The sequence below is a fragment of the Mustela nivalis genome (assembly GCF_964662115.1).
Source record: "Mustela nivalis genome assembly, chromosome: 14".
Classification (NCBI taxonomy): Eukaryota; Metazoa; Chordata; class Mammalia; order Carnivora; family Mustelidae; genus Mustela; species Mustela nivalis.
The window spans coordinates 56,880,848-56,901,348 of NC_139033.1; the positions used below are offsets into that span (position 1 = coordinate 56,880,848).

General features: G+C 36.7%; 1 protein-coding gene across 10 annotated transcripts in view; it reads left to right on the forward strand.

Annotated features, from left to right (window-relative positions):
- Window positions 1-20,501, forward strand: part of NOL4 (nucleolar protein 4) — a 410,591-nt gene that overhangs the window by 187,566 nt on the left and 202,524 nt on the right. For 9 of the 10 annotated variants that reach the window (XM_082699570.1, XM_082699569.1, XM_082699571.1 and 6 more), the window contains one exon: window positions 18,847-19,130. In XM_082699570.1, the coding sequence (XP_082555696.1) occupies window positions 18,847-19,130 (284 nt within the window). Of the gene's footprint in view, window positions 1-14,342; window positions 14,501-18,846; window positions 19,131-20,501 lie in introns of those variants that run through there. The other variant, XM_082699576.1, reaches the window with a different exon arrangement.

The following is a 20,501-nucleotide window of genomic DNA, read 5'->3' on the forward strand; positions in this document are numbered from 1 at the left end:
TGTGTGCACACACGTTCTCTCTCTCCTTCTCTCAAGTAAATAAACCTTTAAACAAAAAGATTATAAATACAATTAGAATGATTCCTTTCCAAATGCCAGAATATGTGGGCAAACTAGAATCTCACTTAAGCCATTGCTTTCCTGTGCCTTTAAGATAGGATTCTTACTATAAAAAGGAGAAATAATTTTGTGTGTGTGTTTTTTTTTCTGAGACATTAAATCACTCGCACTACTTAATAACAGTTGTGAATAATAGCTGAGGTGATTTGTATGTGAATAAATGTGAAATTCTGTCCTGGTTTCATCCATTAACTTGTTTTCAGTTATTTTGTCACTATTTACTACAGCAAATTGGTTAGTATACCTTGGTGGTTATAGGAAAAAGGCACATTTTGGGTAAAAATATATTTAAATAGAGTATGATAAAAAATTTCCATGTCTTCAGTATAGTCTAGAAAATAATGCTCAACCCGTATCTACAAAGCATCTAAGCATTTTGTCAGAAAAATGGAGGACAATATCTTACAAAAAGTACTTATATGCTTCCAGAGACAATACCTACCTTTTTTTTTTTTTTCCATAACTGGTGTTTTCAGCATCACCCAAAGAACTGGATGACCTGAGACATGTGGGTGAGGTGAAAAGACAGGGGCTCTGGAGTCCGCTGCCCTGATTGTGAATTGGGCCCTGGCACCTGTGGTGTTTTAATGGAAGTCATTTGCTCGAGATTCCAGAATATGCCTCTGCGATTTTAGATTAGCGGGGTCTGCGTGAGGATTAGATATAATGAAATAAGCACCCGGTGTATAATATTAAATTATTTTTTTTTAAGATTTTATTTATTTATTTGACAGAGAGAGATCACAGTAGGAGAGAGGAAGGGAAGAGATCACAGAGAGAGAGGAAGGGAAGCAGGCCCCCTGCCGACGTGGGACTCCATCCTAGGACCCTGAGATCATGACCCGAGCTGAAGGCAGCGGCTTAACCCACTGAGCCACCCAGGCGCCCCTATTAAATTATTTTTAATGGCAAACAGTCAGCACTAATTAAGCAGTATACTTTTTTGCATCAGTTCCTTCAAATAATGAGGGCAGGAGGGAGGGGTCGGTGTCTGTAAGAATGATGTCATAATAAGGGAGAGAGTGACTTAAGGCACCCAAGAATAGGAAGAGTAGTGCAGCCAGCCCACGAATTAGCCTTGGTCTCACTGAATTATACACAGGGTTATCATACAATTTATTGTCCATTTGGAGTCAGAGGGGGCACAGTTAATACTTATGCTGTCACCAGGACTGTGTGAAGCCAGCCTACCACGTATATACTGTCCGTTGTAAACCTTTTTTCTGTCCATCCGTCTCCCAACTCTGGCTTTCTCTGATGAATTTAGCTTGTTCATGGTCCCTGGAACCCTTTCTGTCCAAAGGTTCTTATTTTAGCTGCAGTTACTAAGCAAGGTAGGAGTTTGATCTGAGATTTTTATTATGCTAAATAATAACATAGCTGAGGTGATTTGTATGCGATTATGTTATTCAAAGTGAAATAAGTTCTTCTCCTCAACCACTTTCCTCCTGTCTTCTGCTGTCCCCTTCCCTCTCCCACCCCCACCTATCATACAATTATCTGGAAGTCATGTTAAAATGCAAGTTGTGATTCAGTCGGTCTGCAGTAAAGCCTGAGATTTGATAGTTTTAACAAGTTCACAGGTGATTTTGATGCTGCTCATCATTAGCCCACATGTTGAAGAGAAAGGTGTTAGTTTAAATTCCAAGAGGTAGAATCTTTTTGAGCAATTTGCTTTTCTGGTTTTACCACAGTGATTGTGGCTTTGACTTCTTACGGTTTGATGGTTCTTTGGTCAGGTGCCTACGTTGGCAGTTTAGGTCTGGGGAGGTCATATGGCTACAGCAAGGCAGTAGGCAGGTTAATTTGTTCTACAAGGGAGTACAGAGAGGAGATCCATACACTAAAATGATATGTTCAATGTACATTAGTTGTCCTCTTTCTTTTCCTGGAGAGCCACTGAAGAAGGAGCTTGACAAGGTGCCATTGGCACTGGACACCACCTCTAAACTAGCCAGTCACAACTCAGTAAATGTTTCCTCTCTGCGAAAGCCAAGAAACAGTGTTTTTCAAACCAGAATCTGCTGCGCTTTATTCAAAGAAAGATTTTAGATGGCCATGGTTGCATAACATTAGTACAGAAGCATGAGATACAGTGGGGAGGGAGTGTATTTTGAGCAGCTCTTGGCTAATTAGAAATAATCACACTGTAAGAGCTCTTATCTTGGTATTATTCAGAGAGTTTGGATAGAAACTTTGAGAAATTAGTTTTTTAATGGTCAACCAAGACAGGTTTTGTAATTCTGTTTTGAGGGCAATTCAATGATTTATGATAGAAACAGTGTTAATGAAAATGTACATCTGTATCACTAATATAAAAAGAATATTCATTACCTGGGAATCCTTTCTTTTTTTTTTTAAATATTTTATATTGTTTGTTTGTTTAGAACAAGAAGGAGAGCATGGGTTGGGGTGGGGGACCAAGGAGTAGGGACAGGGAGGGAGAAAGAATCTCAAGCAGATTCCCTGCTGAGCACAGAACCTGCCTCAGGGGTCCATCCCATGACCCTGAGAACATGGCCTGAGCCAAAATCAAGAGTCAGGTGCTCAACCAACTGAGCCGCCCAGGTGCCCTTTGTTACCTGGGAATCCTTTCAATTCTTAAGCTTTTTCTCTCTCTCTCTCTCCCTTTTTTTTTTCTTTTAACCCATGCTGACATTACCTCTTGCCAGTCTTTTTACTACAAAAAATAAAACATCAGCAAAAACCAAAATGTTTAAAAAAAAAAAAATAACCAAAATGTTTTCTCTTCTTCCATTGACTTTTTAAGAAACATTATATTTCTACTTGTGACTTACTTAATACACTACTTTATACAAGAGTACTAAAGTAATGTCCATGTCTCTACAAATATTTGGAAAAAGATGACAAAATGTGTGAAAAGTTAGTGTATAATATAAAAAATTTTGAACTGTGAAAAGTAAGACTTTAGAAAATAAGATCAATGTAAATAGTGTTCTTTGAATGGTGGAAGAGATGGATCTGTGAGAGCCTATTATCTAGAAGAGAATTTGGGGCAAGATGGCTGCCTTGACGTTGCCCAGGCTGCTTAGTTAGAGTCTACCTCATTCCTCAGCCATCCATGATTTGTAAGTTTGCTTGGCTTCAAACTGGATGATAGCTTTGAGAACTTTCATGGTTCTCTTGAACCATAATCCTCCTTTTCCCCCAAATCAGTGCTAGGGCTAACTATTGGTCATTTAATATGGGATTAACAAAATTAAATATTTATATGGACTTAAGTGTACCGAATTTGAGAAATGTAAAATATGGAAACAACTCTTCTATATTTACTGTTTACAATTAATACAACAAAAGCAAGTACTATTTCTGTTATTGAAAATGTTTCAGCATTTTATCTCAGGCAATAACAAACATCTGAGTGCCATGTGGACTCATGATATGTAATCTAGGATTCTCTTCCCACTTTTTTTTAGGATTCTGCTATTATATTTTTTAAAGATTTTATGCATTTATTTGACAGAGAGATCACAAGTAGACGGGTGGGGGGGAGCAGGCTCCCCACTGAGCAGAGAGGCTGATGCGGGGCTCAATCCCCAAACCCTGAGATCATGACCTAAGCTAAAGGCAGAGGCCCAACCCACTGTGCCATCCAGGGTGCCCCTAGGATTCTGCTATTATTAAGATGTTTTATTATAAAAGTACCTCTTTATGTTGTAAGCACAGAGCTTGCTATTTTTTACAGAGCACTTTATTTTAGATTTGGGCAAGTAGTTCTTTCTTTCCTTCTGCCCATTTCTTTTGTATTTACTTATAGTCCTTTCAACCTGGCACCTAGAGGTGTATACACACCTTGTGCACTTACTGAATATTCACACATAGAGATGAAGCCACCCATAGTCATTCAGATTTCATATCCTCTTCCATGAATGTGGAAGTTGCTCCTTATCTACCTCTCACCTAGGCTCTGGTGAGCTGGTGTGATGGGAGAGGAGGAGGTGGGAATGAAAGTGGTATTAGAGTTTTATCCTCTTGGGATGACCATAGGACCACTGGCTTCTTTGTAGTTTGAATCTATTTTAACTCTGCCCTGTACGTAAGCCCTTTATTAATTTTTTTTAATATTGAGGTATAATTGATACTTAACATTGTGCTAATTTCAGGTATAAACACAATGATTTGATATATATGTACATGTAAAATGGTCACTATGATAAACCCAGTTAATATTCTTTGCCACACGTTAAAAATTATTTTTCCTTGTGATGTGATGAAATCATTTTTCAAATAGAAAGTAGCAAATGTGTTACTATTCCCTTTCAAGAGTAAAATTAATTTTCTGTATCCTCCAAATACTGATGTTAATGTTGGCTTTCTATCTCATATTTCATAAATTATGTTATTTTTTCCTTCTATTTATTTAAAGCTTTAACAAGTTTCTTAAAATGATATCATTTGATGTCATTCAGCCCTGAATGTCAAATATAGTTGTCTTTGGTTATAAATATCATGTAATTGGTCAGCCTGTACTTATAATCATGGTGATATTGAAAGTTCATTTATATTTATAAAAACATCATAGCTACTCAGTTTATGCTAATTGCATGAAGGTTAGGCAGAAGACCTTTGTTACAGTTAGTGGAAGGTGGTAATAGGTCATTCATTGTGATCCCGGATTTTATGAAGTATTGCAAAAATGGGTAACCTCAGATAAAATCTTTCAATTTAGTGTCTCTAAGAGTTTTCTCCAAAGTTAACTTCGTTCCCCCCCCCCCACATAGCATATTATCTGTCTTTTTCAGGCTCTTCTCTTCATAATACCTGGACAAGTGTTTCCTGCTGAGGTATAACCATACAATTTAGACAGAAATTTGATTTAGAATTAAAGGACCAGTTCTTAATCCTATATTTGTCATTATCAATGTGTCTTGAGCAAGTTCTTCATTTTATCTTTATCAAGCCCTTTAAATTAGGAAAACTGGTGGTATTTTATTCCTAGAGCTGTTGTAAATTTTGTAAAGGTACAATAACTACCAAAATGATTTGTATAATTACAATGTGTAATGGTTCAAATCAATGATATTATTCAGATGAATCTAGAATCATATAGTCTTTGTTAGAAAGATATTAGTACTGTGACAAGTGTCTAAATAATAATGCTTTATAAATTGTCACCAAAACTCTTACTGGCTTAGAATACCACCATTACTGACAGTGATGGGTTTTTAACACCAGAGGCAGAAATAGTAAAGAAAGTTTGGTGGAGAGCTCCTGGATATCAAATAATGAATTGACATTAACAAGGGAAAAAAATCACAAAGTATTGGCTATAATACCATCAAAGATGATAGAAAACAGAAGTCTTGAAGCCAGAATAAGGTGAATTGTATCAGTTGAGATCCAATCTAGAAAACGGAGCCCATTCCATGTTATTCATTAGAAAAACTCAATACCAGGAACTATTAACAATGGTGTAGAAGAGCTGAAATGCTAAACAGAAGATGGTAAAGCAATACAGAGATTGATAACAGAAGGAAGCCACTGCTACAGCTGGAGGTGGAGAAACCAGGGAGGAGTTGCTGTTACTAGAACCCAAGAACCCAAGAGCCAGGGCTGCCTACCTGGTTGTGTGAGATTCATGGAAGAGGCGTTCTGGCATGGGCTGGGATATGGGGAGGAAGAATCTGAGCTGGAGCCCTGAATCAGAGAGGGTGTGTGTGTAAAGTAGAAGTAGGGATACCCATCCATTTTCTCTTTTTCCCATCCTTGGTCTTTGCCAGCATCTCCCATCATTTGAGCTAAGCCATGAGACAATAGGCAAAGAAATCTGGAAAATGGTTTGCAAAGAATAGATCAAACCATTAAATGACCAAAGTGTAAGATGGAATGTGTATGAAAGCCTTTCATAATCCTATTTTAGGATTTGTTTGTTTTTTAGGTCTACAAAGTTTGTAGTGGCTCAGGTTTCTTGCTGTCTCAGAATGTTGAGGATGAGATCTTCAGCTTCCTTGTTGAGTAGTTCTGGCTCACTTACTGCAGTAAGAAGAGGAATTTCTGGCAGATGAAGGGCTTAAGAGAAAACATCATAGAGCATGCACTCTAATCATTAGCCTCTAAATTACTCTAAATACATGGGCATTAAATAGGTCTAGTGTGATTACAAGATTTCTCCTTCTACACACATCCCCAAAATACAATACACTTCTTCACCTAGGCTGGAAATACCAAGAGGAAAAGCCTTTCATTCCACAAGTAGAGATGAGATGTTTAAATTACAAGTGCCTAGCTGAAGTAATATTTTTTTATGGGGAATTTCAGTCAAAGGCCAATCAACCAATAAATCAACCAATCTGTCAGTCAGTCTCTTCCTTAAGCAATGATTTACATTCTGAGCCAGTGGGCACACAGACAGCTGGAAGATTGACCCTTAAGATGGGTAAGAGAACATGAGGGACCCAAAGCCAAACTTTGGAGGTTTTGACAATGTTTCCTCTTTACCTACTATATGAGCATAATCCACAGTGATTTCAGCACATGTGAGCACATAGGTGATATGCAGTTCTGCTTTATGGGCAGAGGGAAGATTCTTGCTTTTGCAAACTTACAATTGACTTTGATAAAGATCTTCTTCCCCAAGAGTTTGCTAGTCAAGGTAATCAAGGTAATCTTCTTGCCTGAAATTATGCCTTTAGTTCCTTAGTCACACATTTACATTCACTCTATGGGAAAAAAATCCTATTCGTTCATGAGTTCTTTAAAAGTGGGGCCACACTGGCAATATGTGCTCTTGTTTATTAGTTTTTGTTAAGAGAATATTTGGCTTGCTGACATCTTTTTCTGAAAATTTCCTGAAGATTGATTAAATGGGACTAAAATATCCTCAGATTCAGTCTTCCTAAACTCAGATTTGATGGCTGTCAGTTGTGTTCTCTTGGTATCAAGAGTTGCTTCCCATAATCACATGTTGAACCAGTTAATTATTGGATATTATCCACATTAATTTCTCACATGTGGCCCCAAAACTCTTCTTTGAGAAATACTTCTAGATTACTTGCCCCTTAAGGTGAATTAAACCAAGATTTCTGGGTTTTGTTGGGGGTAGAGATTTTTCATGTTCAAGTGGATCTGCATTTTTAATAGTTTCTCTAGAAAATTCTGAAGCAATTGAAGTTTGAGAATCACTGATATGCACTTATCATATGAAATATAGTTAAATAATTCTTTATTTTTAAGAGTTTTTTTTTTTTTTTTAAGATTTTATTTATTTATTTGACAGAGATCACAAGTAGGCAGAGAGGCAGGCAGAGAGAGAAGAAGTCTCCACTGAGCAGAAAGCCCGATGTGGGGTTTGGTCCCAGGACCCTGGGATCATGACCTGAGCCAAAGGCAGAGGTTTTAACCCACTGAGCCACCAGATGCCCCTGGTTAAATAATTCTGACTGGTGTTACTTATCCCAAGACAGCATAGAAAATCCTTTATGTTTGTTGCTATATTTATTTCACATTGCTGTGTGACAAATTACTGAACACATAGCAGCTCAAAACAACATCCATATCTCACAGTTAAATAGGTCAGAAATGTAGACAGCCTCTTGTGACTGAACTCCTTGTTTCCTTACTGGCTGTGGCAGAAGTCTCTATCGGCTCTTTACAATGGCTTGCATTCCTCCTTATGTGACCACCTTCATCCCCAAGCCATCAATGGCACACTGAAAAGCAGACATAAAATAGATATGTGACTATCACCTCTTGGTATTATCCAGCTCAACAAATAGTTACTGAATATTTACTATGTGGCAATATAAATTGATAAAGGAGTAAGGACTGGACATTTCCCTTCAATAGTTTACATTTCATAATTAAATTCCTCTAGAGATAGAGAAACTCTTGATATTTTTATAATTTTGTCAAAAAGATTTCCTGGGGAGTCTGGGTGGCTCAGTGGGTTAAGCCTCTGCCTTTGCCTCAGGTCATGATCCCAGAGGACTGGGATCGGGCCCTGAATTGGGCTCTCTGCTCATTGGAGAGCCTGCTTCCTCCTCTCTCTGCCTGCCTCTCTGCCTACTTGTGATCTCTGTAAAATAAATAAAATCTTAAAAAAAAAAAAAGATTTCCCATATATTGTACAAAAATACCAATTCTATGTAAATTCTAATCTTTGATTGTCTGACAGGTAACATCTTTAAATTTGATTCAACTGTGTTTCTCTTCATCATCTCTGACAATGTTCTTTCTGAGTTTAGAGTCCTCTAGTTCTTTGACTATATTGCATTGTGATTCTAAGTCCTTTCAAAGTATAAATTGTATTCTTAGTAAGATAAAATCAAATCACTTAACATTTCTGTTTTTCAGTTTTCTCAAAAGTAAAACAAATATACATTAGTTAAGTTTGCTTTTTTCAAGTTAAAAAAATCATCTTTGACTAAATTAAATGAAAACAACACAAATAATGGGATTCTAATAGAGAGGTACTGGAGTTTCTGACAAAATTCATGAAAGAGTTGGAAATTCACTAATCTGAAGAAGTTAGGAACAAAAGACCACCCCAGTTTTTTAAAAAGTCATGGTACCTTCAGTGATAGTAATTTTGTTGAGATAAAAAGACCTAGTTCCAGTGACTTCTTTTCTCTGTCTCACAGCTTGAAATTTTTCTCATTCCCTAATATGATATGCCATCTGGAAAATGCTAGGAAGGAATCATATGCACTAGGTTTACAACCCAATGGATGCTTAGTGCCTACCATCATTTGGCTGCTAAAATGCACACATGCACACACACCACACCATTGCATATCACACATCACATAACCTTCTCATATTGCCAAAGGTAATCGTACCAAATAGTTACCACCTATTTAACATAAACGTCAACCAATCTCATTCTTCCTCAAATGGAAAGAAATCTAAGTCCTGTCCAGCTATTGCATTCAGAGATGGTATTGAGGAGCCCCAATTTCTGAGGCCAGATCACCAAGTGATGTTCATTTCTTCTTTAGTTCTGGAGCAATTGAAATTATGTGATTACCGGACCAGTTAGTCTATTTATCTACTACCACCACACCATAGATACAACAGTGGAAATAAAACCTAAAGAAATGAGAAATGTGTTTTAATCTTCCAACACTTGATGGCAAACAAAGAACTCCACATGAGTATTGCATTCCTTTCTGCATCTGGTTCCAAAGCCATAGCTAACATGCCTAACTGGTTCCACTACTCATTCCACATTTTCTTCTCTTTAGCTAGCAGTGAAACTACTGAGTTTCCAGATGGCAAATCATGTTAGGGAATGAAATTTTTATCTCTGCCTAGAAGGCTGGCCTTGACAATATTTTCCTTAGGCAGAGTGAAATGAAAAATGCTTCAGGTACTCTTATGGGCCTGTGTCCCAGTCCATTCTGTTTTTTGGACATCTTCCATTCTCTTAGTGTTCAGGATCAGTGATCATGGCCAACACAAAGCTCTTCTTTTTATCTGTTCCCATAGTGGCCTACATGGTGTGAAATGGGCAGTTGTCTATCCCTTTTTTGGAAGTGTCCTTCTTATAGGCCAATGGAACCTATAACTTCAGAGAATTATTGGAAGTATCATTGCTATCTCAGAAGAGACTTTTTTTCCAGGCTGATATTGGAGCTAAGAGGAAGGCAGCTCCAAGAATCAGTAGCTGTTTACAGCATATATCACATCCTGAAAAGCAGCCCTTCAGGCTCGGATTATATCTTTCAGTGACATCATAGCTGAGTTTTTAATAGTTTATTCCATTATTTTAGAACGTCCACAGTTTGTCAATAATGGAGTAGAGAATAAGAGTAATAGCTCCATGGGAAATCCTCTGATTATTTCATTTCTTTTTGTATGATATGATTTCCTTGATTAAAATTCATGTGTGGCGGAAATGGGAGTATATAAAACATTCTGAGGGTTCTTAGGTGATGGTGGAGGAGGAAGAATGGGTGAGTAAAATACAGGACCAAGTCAACAATAAGTATCCTTTCTGCTGAGGACAAATAACTACCCTCTCTAATTAGAGGTGTCTAATACAATAGTTTTACCCTGGCCTGTTATGAAAGATCTATCAATATCATCCTTCCTTCAACTTCTATTAAAAAGTCCTCCAACTTTTCCTTTTCAAGTTTCTATACCATTTGGCTGCTACCAAAGAAATATCATAAAAAATAACCTCTGACTATCTCTAGAACACTAAAGAGAATACACAACTAGACCTATCAAGGTTCACTAAATGGATTTCATTGTCCATTTGGGCCTATCCATGAAAGCAACTGTACCATCACAGAGTTTCATAGAATCATGGAAACCTGGCTGACATTTTTTATTCTCAATTTTTCACAAAGAATTTCATTGAAGACCATAGACAGAGATTAAAGAAAGAACTCATGTATGGCAAGTCATGCGCATATACCCCTGGGGCATGAATAGACTCCTTTCTATATATTGTACTCCCACTCAGTGAAGGAGGGCTCCAAAATGTGCATGAATTTGACATTCAGTGAACCAGGTGGTGCTCAGTTCGAGATGGCCAACTGCATAAAGAATCAGGACCTGTTATCAAAAAGCGAAGTTACCCCAGGAAGAATACAGGGCCCTGCACTAAATTCTTATTTTTTAATGACAGAATTTCTCTGGTTGGAGATTAGCCCAGGCTCCGTGCCCAATCCTGAGCTGCTACAGATGCCTAGACTGCCATCTGATCTAGTTTGTCTTCACCAAGTGGAAAAGCCACTTTCATTGCAATCAAAAACCAGATGATGTGCCCATTTTTTTTTAAAGACTGAGAATTCTTTTACAATCCCTCCTACCCCCTCTCCCCTCCAGCAACCCTCACTTTGTTTCCTGAGATTAAGAGTCTCTTATGTTTTATCTTCCTATGTGGTTTCATCTTGTTTCATTTTTCCCTCCCTTCCCGTATGATCTTTTGTCTTGTTTCTCAAATTTCTCCTATCAGTGAGATCATATGATAATTGTCTTTCTCTGGTATACTTATTTCGCTTAGCACAATACCCTCTAGTTCCTTCTTCAAAGAGGTCAAGTTTTAAGAACTTATCCTTCACTTTGGAGGGGGAAAACTGAATCCCTCTGTACTTTCTTACCCTCAATATTGGTTTTATCATTTTAAAATCAATCCCCTTTAACTTTTTATATATACCTATATACATATATATTTATTTATTTATATTAGTAAACTCCTTAGTGTGAAAGTTTTACTTCAAAATGTAGCATCATTCTTTTGTACATGTTTAAGACAGCATTATTAAATAGTATATAATCTGGATTATAGTTTGCAAATATGTTGATTACTTACTTTTTGAAAGATGTTTGTGGTATTAAGGACGTCAATGTGCAAGACTTCTGTAATCAGCAGTTAAAATTTTTGCATATAAGTAAAAGATAAAACATAGCACAGTGCTGTTTACTCAATAACAGTATTATAAAAGTTGAGCAAAGTAGAAATCAAAGAATGGAAAAGTCATCAGAAGGATCTGAAGAAAGGAAATAAGAAAAATGAGGAAGAAATTTGTAGGTGACAACTACAAATGGACAAAGGCAGGAATGTGTCAAGGTCTTAGACTGGGGAAGGAATGGGGCTGCCCAGCAAAGGATTAATCTATCTATTATCTATCTTTCCATCTATCGATCATCTATCATCTATCTTTGTTTCAAGTTTTTATTTAAATTCTAGTTAGTTAACATATAGTGCAATACCAGTTTCAGGAGTAGAATTTAGTGATTTGTCACTTACATATGACACCTGGTGCTTATCACAGGTGTCCTCCTTCATATTTATGACCCCTTTTGTCCATCCACTGCCCACCTCACCTCCAGCAACCCTCAGTTTGTTCTCTGTAGTTAATAGTCTCTTACGGTTTGCCTCCCCTTCTCTTTTTTTTTTCCTTCTTTCCCTGATGTCATCTGTTTTATTTCTTAAATTACTGTATGAGCATATAGTATTTGTCCTTGTCTGACCAACTTATTTCTCTTAGCACAATACAATCTAGCTCCATCCATGTCATTGGAAATGGCAAAATTTCATACTTTTTGATGGCTGAGTAATATTCCACTGTAGGTATATTCTGTATACATACATACCATTTTTCTTTACATGTTCATTAGTTGATGGACATTTGGACTCTTTCCATACTTTGGCTATTGCTGACAATGCTGATATAAACATTGGGTGCACGTGCCCCTTGGAATCAGTATTTTTGTATCCTTTGTGTAAGTACCTATGAGTGAAATTGCTGGAACATAGGATAGTTCTATTTTTAACTTTTTGAAGAATCTCCATACTGTTTTCCAGAGTGGTTCCACTAATATGCATTTCCACCAACAGTGGAAGAAGGTTTCCTTTTCTCCGGGTCTTTGCCAATACCTGTTGTTTCCTGTGTTGTTAATTTTAGCCATTCTGACAGGTGGAAACTCATCATAGTTTTGATTTGTATTTTTCTGATGATGAGTGACATTGAGCTGTCTTTTAGTTGTTAGTTGTTGGTCTGTTAGCTATTTGTATATCTTGTTTGGAAAAAAATGTCTCTTCATGACTTCTGCCCATTTAACTGGATTATTTGTTTTTTGGGTATTGAGTTTGATTAAGTTCTTTATAGCTTTTGGATACTAACTCTTTACCAGATATGTCATTTGCAAATATCTTCTCCCATGTGTAGGTTGTCTTTCAGTTTTATTGTTTGTTTCCTTAACTGTGAGGAAATTTTTATCTTGACAAAGTCCCAGTAGTTCATTTTTGCTTTTGTTTCCCTTGCCTTTGGAGATATGTCTAGTAAGAAGTTGCTACAGATGATGTTAGGTTGCTGCTTGTGTTCTCACGAAGGATTTCTTTAGACTGGATTGCCTGCTTCATGTTGCAGAGTAGAGGGAGCTATGGTGTAAGATATAGAGTATGGGCATATAATCTCACTCATATGTGGAATTTAAGAAACAAAATAGTCGAACATAGGGGGGATAAAAGAGAGAAGCAAACCATAAACAGACTCTTAACTATAAAGAACAAACTGAGGGTTGCTGGAGAGGAGATGAGTGGGGGAGGGGAGGGGTTAAATAGGTGATGGGTATTAAGGAGGGCACGTATACCAATCCCTGGATGTTGTACCTAAGCAATGAAGGAATTAGTGAATTCCTACACCTGAGCCTAATATTACAACGTATGTTAACTAACTGGAATTTAAATAAAAACTTGAAAGGAGAGAAAAAATGAAGGGTATAGTATAGCAATGGATATACTTCAATTTTTTTTATAGGGGACCCTAGACTAGAAGAAAACTTAGAGCAGAGGGTAGGAGTGATAAAGTGATGAAGGGGCTGGCCCCTAAGCTCCATTTTGTTAAATAGACTTTGAAGGATTTAAAAATTTTTTTTTTCTATTTTTTTGCATATTAAGGTACCAATCTTTTGACACAGGGTTATTTATGTCTGTATTTTGGATTTAAAATTAGCTTTATGTTCATATATTAAAGGGTGGTTTAATAAGGAGGCACCAAAGGATGGGGGTAGAGGACTGTAGTACATTTGGGGGGAACACCATAAAAGCTTTCTGGACGCTATAAGTATCTGACCTGGATTTTTGGACTAAATTTCCAAGTACTAATCTTAAAATGAGGATTATATATATATATTTTTTCCTATTCATTTTGCCTAAGGCACTTGGCCTAAAGACCATAATGAAGAACTACTGAAAGTGGCTGAATGAGAATGTAGGTCAGGTGCTTTGGGAGATTTCAAATATATATACATCACATTATGTTTATATATGGAGAGAACACATATATGCATATTTATATACTTAAATATATAAATATATATCATACTTGATGTTATAGGTTAATTCTCTTTATATAGAGAGAGCTAACCATTGACTCTTGTGATGACATTAGACATAATATAAACAAATAGTATTTCTAGGGTCTGTGCTAATTGGTGAAGGGAGTGGGGAGTAGGGAAGAGAAAGAAGAAAATGAATAGCTGGTTCGTGTTACAGCAACTTAAAGGTAAGAGCCACAGCTGAGCTCATTTGCATGGTCCTCTGCGCAGCCCCAAATCCATCCCAGCAAAACCAGCCTCAGAGCAACGCAACCTAAACATCCAACTGCCTTCCTGATGTCACTGGATGCCACGTTTCCTGTCATCACATTCCACATTCTCCTCTGTTGCTAGGTACCCTGGGCACTCTTAATTTCCAGAGCTCCAGGTACCGTTTTCTCCTTGGTCCTCAAACACAGAGTTCTTAGTTCCAGTGCTATGGTACCCAGGCTGAAACTTGAGAGAAGCACCAGCATTCTGGGCGTGCGAACCTAAAGGCCATACCTACAGATCTCAACACTGTACCCTTTGTATAGCAGCTCGCTACCCACACACCAGCAGCCACTTAGGATGGAGCAAATGATCTTGGGTAAGGAAGCAGATTTCCCCTTTGAAGCAATAAGAGGGTATGAGTTGGTTATCATAAACAGGAGTCTGAGATGGGTGGTTTCAAATTCTGAAAAAGTATCTCTAAGGAAGAGTAAATAAAAATCGTTAACAGGGTTGCAAGAAACCAGACAATAAAAAGCGGTTCATTTAGCTTCAGTTTAATGTCTGCTCACTCTTGATTTCTGTATTTTTCTAATATAGACATCAAAAACTCTGTTTTAAATTTTGATTTATAAAATAGTGGCATGTGACATTACTGGTTCTTTTACCATTTAAATGATAAAATGTGTGAATATATAAATTTCATACAAATAAGTAAGTCATTCATTTGTTCTTGAGAAAACATACTGATTTACTCACGAATGAAATATGGAAAGCTGTAGAATTTAGTTACCTTGGTAACATCTGGAGTGAACTACTCTGTCTAAAAATACTTTCTCCTTTATTGTTTATACTTTATACCAAGATTATAAATACATGACTTTTATTAAATATTCTCCTGATAGATCATAATGTTTATCTTATTTAAAATGTGAGTAAATGGTACGATAGTTACTAAATATGTATGACGATTTCAGGTTAAAGACACAGTGTACTATTTTAAATTTTTAACTATGATAGACTGGCTTTGTTTCATGCTAGCATAGATTTATTTATTCATTTTCAAGATTATTTAAAGATTTTATTTATTTATTTGTAAGAGAGTGAGAGCGAGCACAGGCAGACAGAGTGGAAGACAGAGTCAGAGGGAGAAGCAGGCTCCCTGCGGAGCAAGGAGCCCGATGTGGGACTCGATCCCAGGACGCTGGGATCATGACCTGAGCCGAAGGCAGCTGCTTAACCAACTGAGCCACCCAGGCGTCCCGATTTTCAAGATTATTTATTTATTTATTTATTAGTTAGAGAGAGACAGAAAATGAGCAAGAGAGCACAAACAGAGAGGAACAAAGGGAAAGGGAGAAGCAGGTTTCTGGCTGAGCAGGGAGCCTGACAGAGACCTGGGGCCCCATCTCAGGACCCTGAGATCATGACCTGAGCCAAAGGTAGATGCTTAACTAACTGAACCATGCAGGGAACTCTTAAATTAGGTTTTAAAATGTAATATACCTTCAGAGTTATTCACTCTTTTAACATATTTATAAAATTTTCTTACATAAAATATTTAGCATTTTTTAAAGGATTCTAGTACACAAATGTTAAATCACACTTTTCTTCATGAATTTGATAATTGGCCTAGAATATGTCTATTGTGCTTCTCTTTGGATTTCTGTGGAAAGAAATAGCTTAAATAATCAGAAATGACCTTGCATACTTTAGAATTGGATCTGACTTCATATAAAGGACATGCACAATTTTCTGAATTACTTAGGTATATTATTCCCTGAATTCTTTATTTCAAAAACCTTATATATTTCATGCTTAAAAGAATGTTTTGATTTCTCAGTAACTATGGGAAGTGCCATGTCATATTCTTTATGACTGAGTTTCTCTAAATTCTCTTATGTTTTCTTTCTACATGAAGTCTTATGTTTGAATGGGGATGTAAAAGGAGTAATTTATGAATAGAATCTTGCCATTTGTGTTATGCCCCAATAATGGGTCTATGATTAAAGGAGCGAGACTGATACAAAGCGAAGGTCAAGCAAAGCTTTATTTCACACCAAGGATCAAGAATCAAACTGACCGGCCAGGACCAGGCCTCTTACAAAGCAGGCGACCCTTCTCTGTTTCCCAGATTAGCTTTTTTTTTTTTTTTTACTTTTAATTTTTTATTTTTTATAAACATAAGTGACTCTTAATCTCCCAGATTAGCTTTTAAGGGCAAAGGCCATGCGGTCGGGCCTGGCCACGCACAGTTGGCCAATGAGATTGTAACACACACAGGAAACTCCACAATGATACTGGGTGACCAATTGAATTACAATTTACCCTAGTAGACGTTTGAACCAGCCTATCACACCTTGGTTAGGATTGGCGCCAAAAAAGCTCCCAAAGGGCAGGGGCTCATACTCCTTGGTAGCTAGGGAGACAGTATGCGTCCCCCCACCACTGATCGGATGTCTCCACCTGGCCTGACCCACCCTTGTATCTGAGGTTTGTTACCTGGAACTGGTTTCCAGGACTTGTTTTTAAGTAAATCCCCTGGGGGGAAGGGGAGCCGGGACAGTTTAAGGGTTAAACAAGATTTTTGTTTAACTTTAATGAAAGCCTCTTCCTAAATAGGTCCTTACAATTTGAGTACATTTTAATTTTTCCACAAAATAGTTTTAAAATATTAAATTTTTAAAATTTAAATTTTTTAAATATTATTTTACTGAAAATTAAGCTTAATGTTCTTTATTTTCATTTTCCCTTGGAGCTGGAGATCTGGGCTTCCTTTTGGACCCCTGTCTGTCCTACTCTGTCTTACCTGTTCTTTTCTTATGATGATTCGATCCCTTCCTGTTCTACACTACTGCTGTTTTGATTCAGGCTTTCAACAATGCTGATTCAGATGGCTTCTAGAGCTCTTCATGGTTTCTGATTTTGTCACCTTCATCCCATTCTCCTCATCAGTCAGAGTAATCTCTTTAAAAAATTTTTTTTCCCATATCATTTCGGACAATAAAATTGATCCTATTCACGCTCAAGGTCCAAGCCAAGCTCTTCATCCTCTGCCTCCCTATCTAGGTTTCCCTTTCTGACTCTATTTACAGTCAGCACCCCAACCTTGTGTCTCATCTGCCCTGTATTTCCCTTCTTCTTCGAAGATGTTGCAACTGCTGATACCTAAGTGGGGAACGCTCTCCCCTAGTTTCTTCACTGGTTAAGTCTTACTCATCTTTTGAAATTCGGCTCATATGCCACCTTCTTTAGGAAAACTTCTGTGATGCCTTTACTGACCTTGTTTTGGATCAAAGCCTTTTTTCCTCTGCATTTTAGTTTCACGTTTTTGTTTTCATTTTGTTTTTTTCATCTCTTTTAGTTATTTGTGAACTTGCTGAAGGCAGAAGCTCTGTTGGCCAAATTATTTAACCACCTTTTGGCCTAATATTGGTATTTAATAAATGTTGAATAAATAAATGAACAGGTGAGTTATATCACTCCTTCAGAATTAAATATAATTTTTGGCATTAACTATTTTGTTGCATCCTATAAAAATAAAGCAAACTTGAGAATATTCAGAATCAAAATATTACTTGTGCACACTCATATTTGTATCATTTCAAGAGCCCTTAACTATAGGAAACAATTTAACACCTTTGTCCCTCATAATCCTTTGAAATTAATATAAAGATGAAATTAAGAGAAATAGGATTTTTGTTGCATGTAAATTTTGCTTCTTACTCTAATTGTTATTGTAGTGTATTTCTAAACAAGCTTATCATTTATTTTAAAGCCAGAAAATTTTGACTGACTTTGTTTCTTCCCTTTCTTCCCAGTTTTGCTTTTTATTTTTTATTCTGAGTTATTTTATTTTTTATTAGAAAATTATATATGTTGTAAATAATAAAGAGTATTTTAAAAATATAGTGCCATTCCAGTAAGAAGAAATTAATATCAATATTTTAGGCTACATTTTTTTACTCGTCTTCCTCTATAAGGATTTATGTTTTCTTTTCAGAAAATTGGTATCATTTGTCCATTTTTAAAGCTAGCTTTTTCCATTTAACACTTCACACTTCCCATTAATATTAATGGAAAAAGATTCTACATTTCCCATATTCTAATCATCCCAACATATATTAAGCCAGTTTTTTACTTTTGGTAATTTTTGTCACTTTCTGAATATTTGCTATTGTAAACGACACTGGTTAAAAAAAAGCTTTTTTACCTGCACAGAAATGCATTCAGTGATTATACTCCTTAAACTTAGAGGTCCCAGAAGTGTAATGACTGGAACGGAAGGTGTGATCACTTTTAATGTTTTAGATGCATATTAAACACTCATAAAGCTTGAACCAACATACGCCCCACTAGCAGAACACACATTGCTTTTATCAGAGAATTTTCACCAAATCTGGATATTCTCACTAGAAAAACAAAAACTATCTACAAAATAATTAATGAGCTTCTCTTTGTTTCAATTTGCTTTTCTTCACGATTGCATTTGAGATTGAACCATTTTCCCTATTTTATCTTCTTCTTATTTCACTTCACTTCTTTTGCCTAAATGTGCCTACTAGATTACACATGACTGGCTGCTTCACAAGTTTATTTGTAAAGATAAATTACACAGGATATGTAACGTTAACCTCGATGCCAAGCACATAACAGGAGCTCGGTGAATGTTGAAATAGTAACTGAATGGCACATTAATTAAAATTGAACTCTTCTTTCCAACAGATGATTCTGCTGCAGAGAGTTTTAACGGCAATGAGACTCTGGGGCACAGTTCAGTTGCTTCAGGGGGAACACACGGCAGGGAGATAGGCGACTCCAATGGTGATGGCAAACCTGGGCTGGAGCAGGAGGAGCAGCCACTGAACTTGAGTGACAGCCCCCTCTCAGCACAGCTGACTTCGGAATACAGAATAGATGACCACAGCAGTAATGGAAAAAACAAATATAAGAACCTTCTAATCTCTGACCTCAAGATGGAACGAGAGGCGAGAGAAAATGGAAGCAAGGTAAGGTCACATGACAATTTTCAGAGTTTCTGAGTTTGTCATGAAGGTCATAAAGAAATACGTATTTATATGAAAGATGAAGATTATTTTTGCTAAAAATATTTTAAGCAAATCCCAATGATATGTTGCCAACTATAGATATCCTATGTCCAAATAAGCAATAATTTTCAGAAATAATAGTGAGCAAAATGGATAGTTTTTCCATTGTGTGTTGGTATGTGTGTGTGTGTGTTTAAATTTAAATTAAATTAGCCAACATATAGTACATCATTAGTTTCAGACGTAGAGTTCAATATTTCATCAGTTGCATATAATATCCAGTGTTCATCACATCACATGCCCTCTTTAATTCCTATCACATGTGTTTTTATACATGAAATCACTTGATATAATGTTTCTCCTTTATATAATCTTCTTATAGCTGTGTCTCTGGGAGTTTGTTGAGCTCAGATGTCAAAGTTTAGCTCTCAGAACACAATTATGGACTCTAAAAAGATCACTATCTAGTTTTTACTAGATTGGACAGGTGTACGCACAAATAAAGTTTCAATTAGACTCTCAAGTTTGCTTTAGAGACCCAGAGAGTTTACTCCCCATACCTGGGAGAAATGTGTTGGTGTTCTAGATGAAGCATGTAGATTAAATAACTACTGCGACAAGTAATTTATCACAAACTGTATTCTACAGAAGACAGAACCATGTTTCAGACATATCTAAATTTCTAGTTCTTTATATTAGAATAAATTTCAATCCTTCCCATTCCCAATTGATTCACTTTTAAAAATTTTTTGATCCTTCTCTTTTGATCTCTATCTTCACACCCATTTTCAGAAATACTGCCAATTCTTCTTTTGTTTTCATTTAAGGTCTAGTTAACATACAGTGTAACATAGTTCCAGGTATACAGTGCAGTGATTCAATAGGTCCGTGCAACACCTGGTGCTCATCACAAGGGTACTCCTTCCTTTATCACCATCACCTGTGTAACCCATTCCCCACTCACCTCCCTTCTGGCAACCATCTGTTTGTCCCAAATGACTTATTAAACAAACAAATAAACTTCACGTTTCTATCGGTTTGAAGTAATCCATGCTGTGATTTTTGTTCTGTAATTTTTGAAGGTATACTTTTGAATACAGGAAGATTTGTATGGAACATACATTTTGACTCCCTCCCCCAACCCCCCACCCCACTTCTAAATTAGAATCGAAGAACTGATCTTTTGATAAAGCTCTTAAAGCAAAATGTCTTAATTTGAATTAATTTTTGAATTTGCTGAGGCACTGTACTTCCTAAATTGGCTCTATTTAAATCCTCTTGCTTGCCTGAGGGTATGTTGTTTTATCCTCTTTTAAGCAAGTCACTGACATC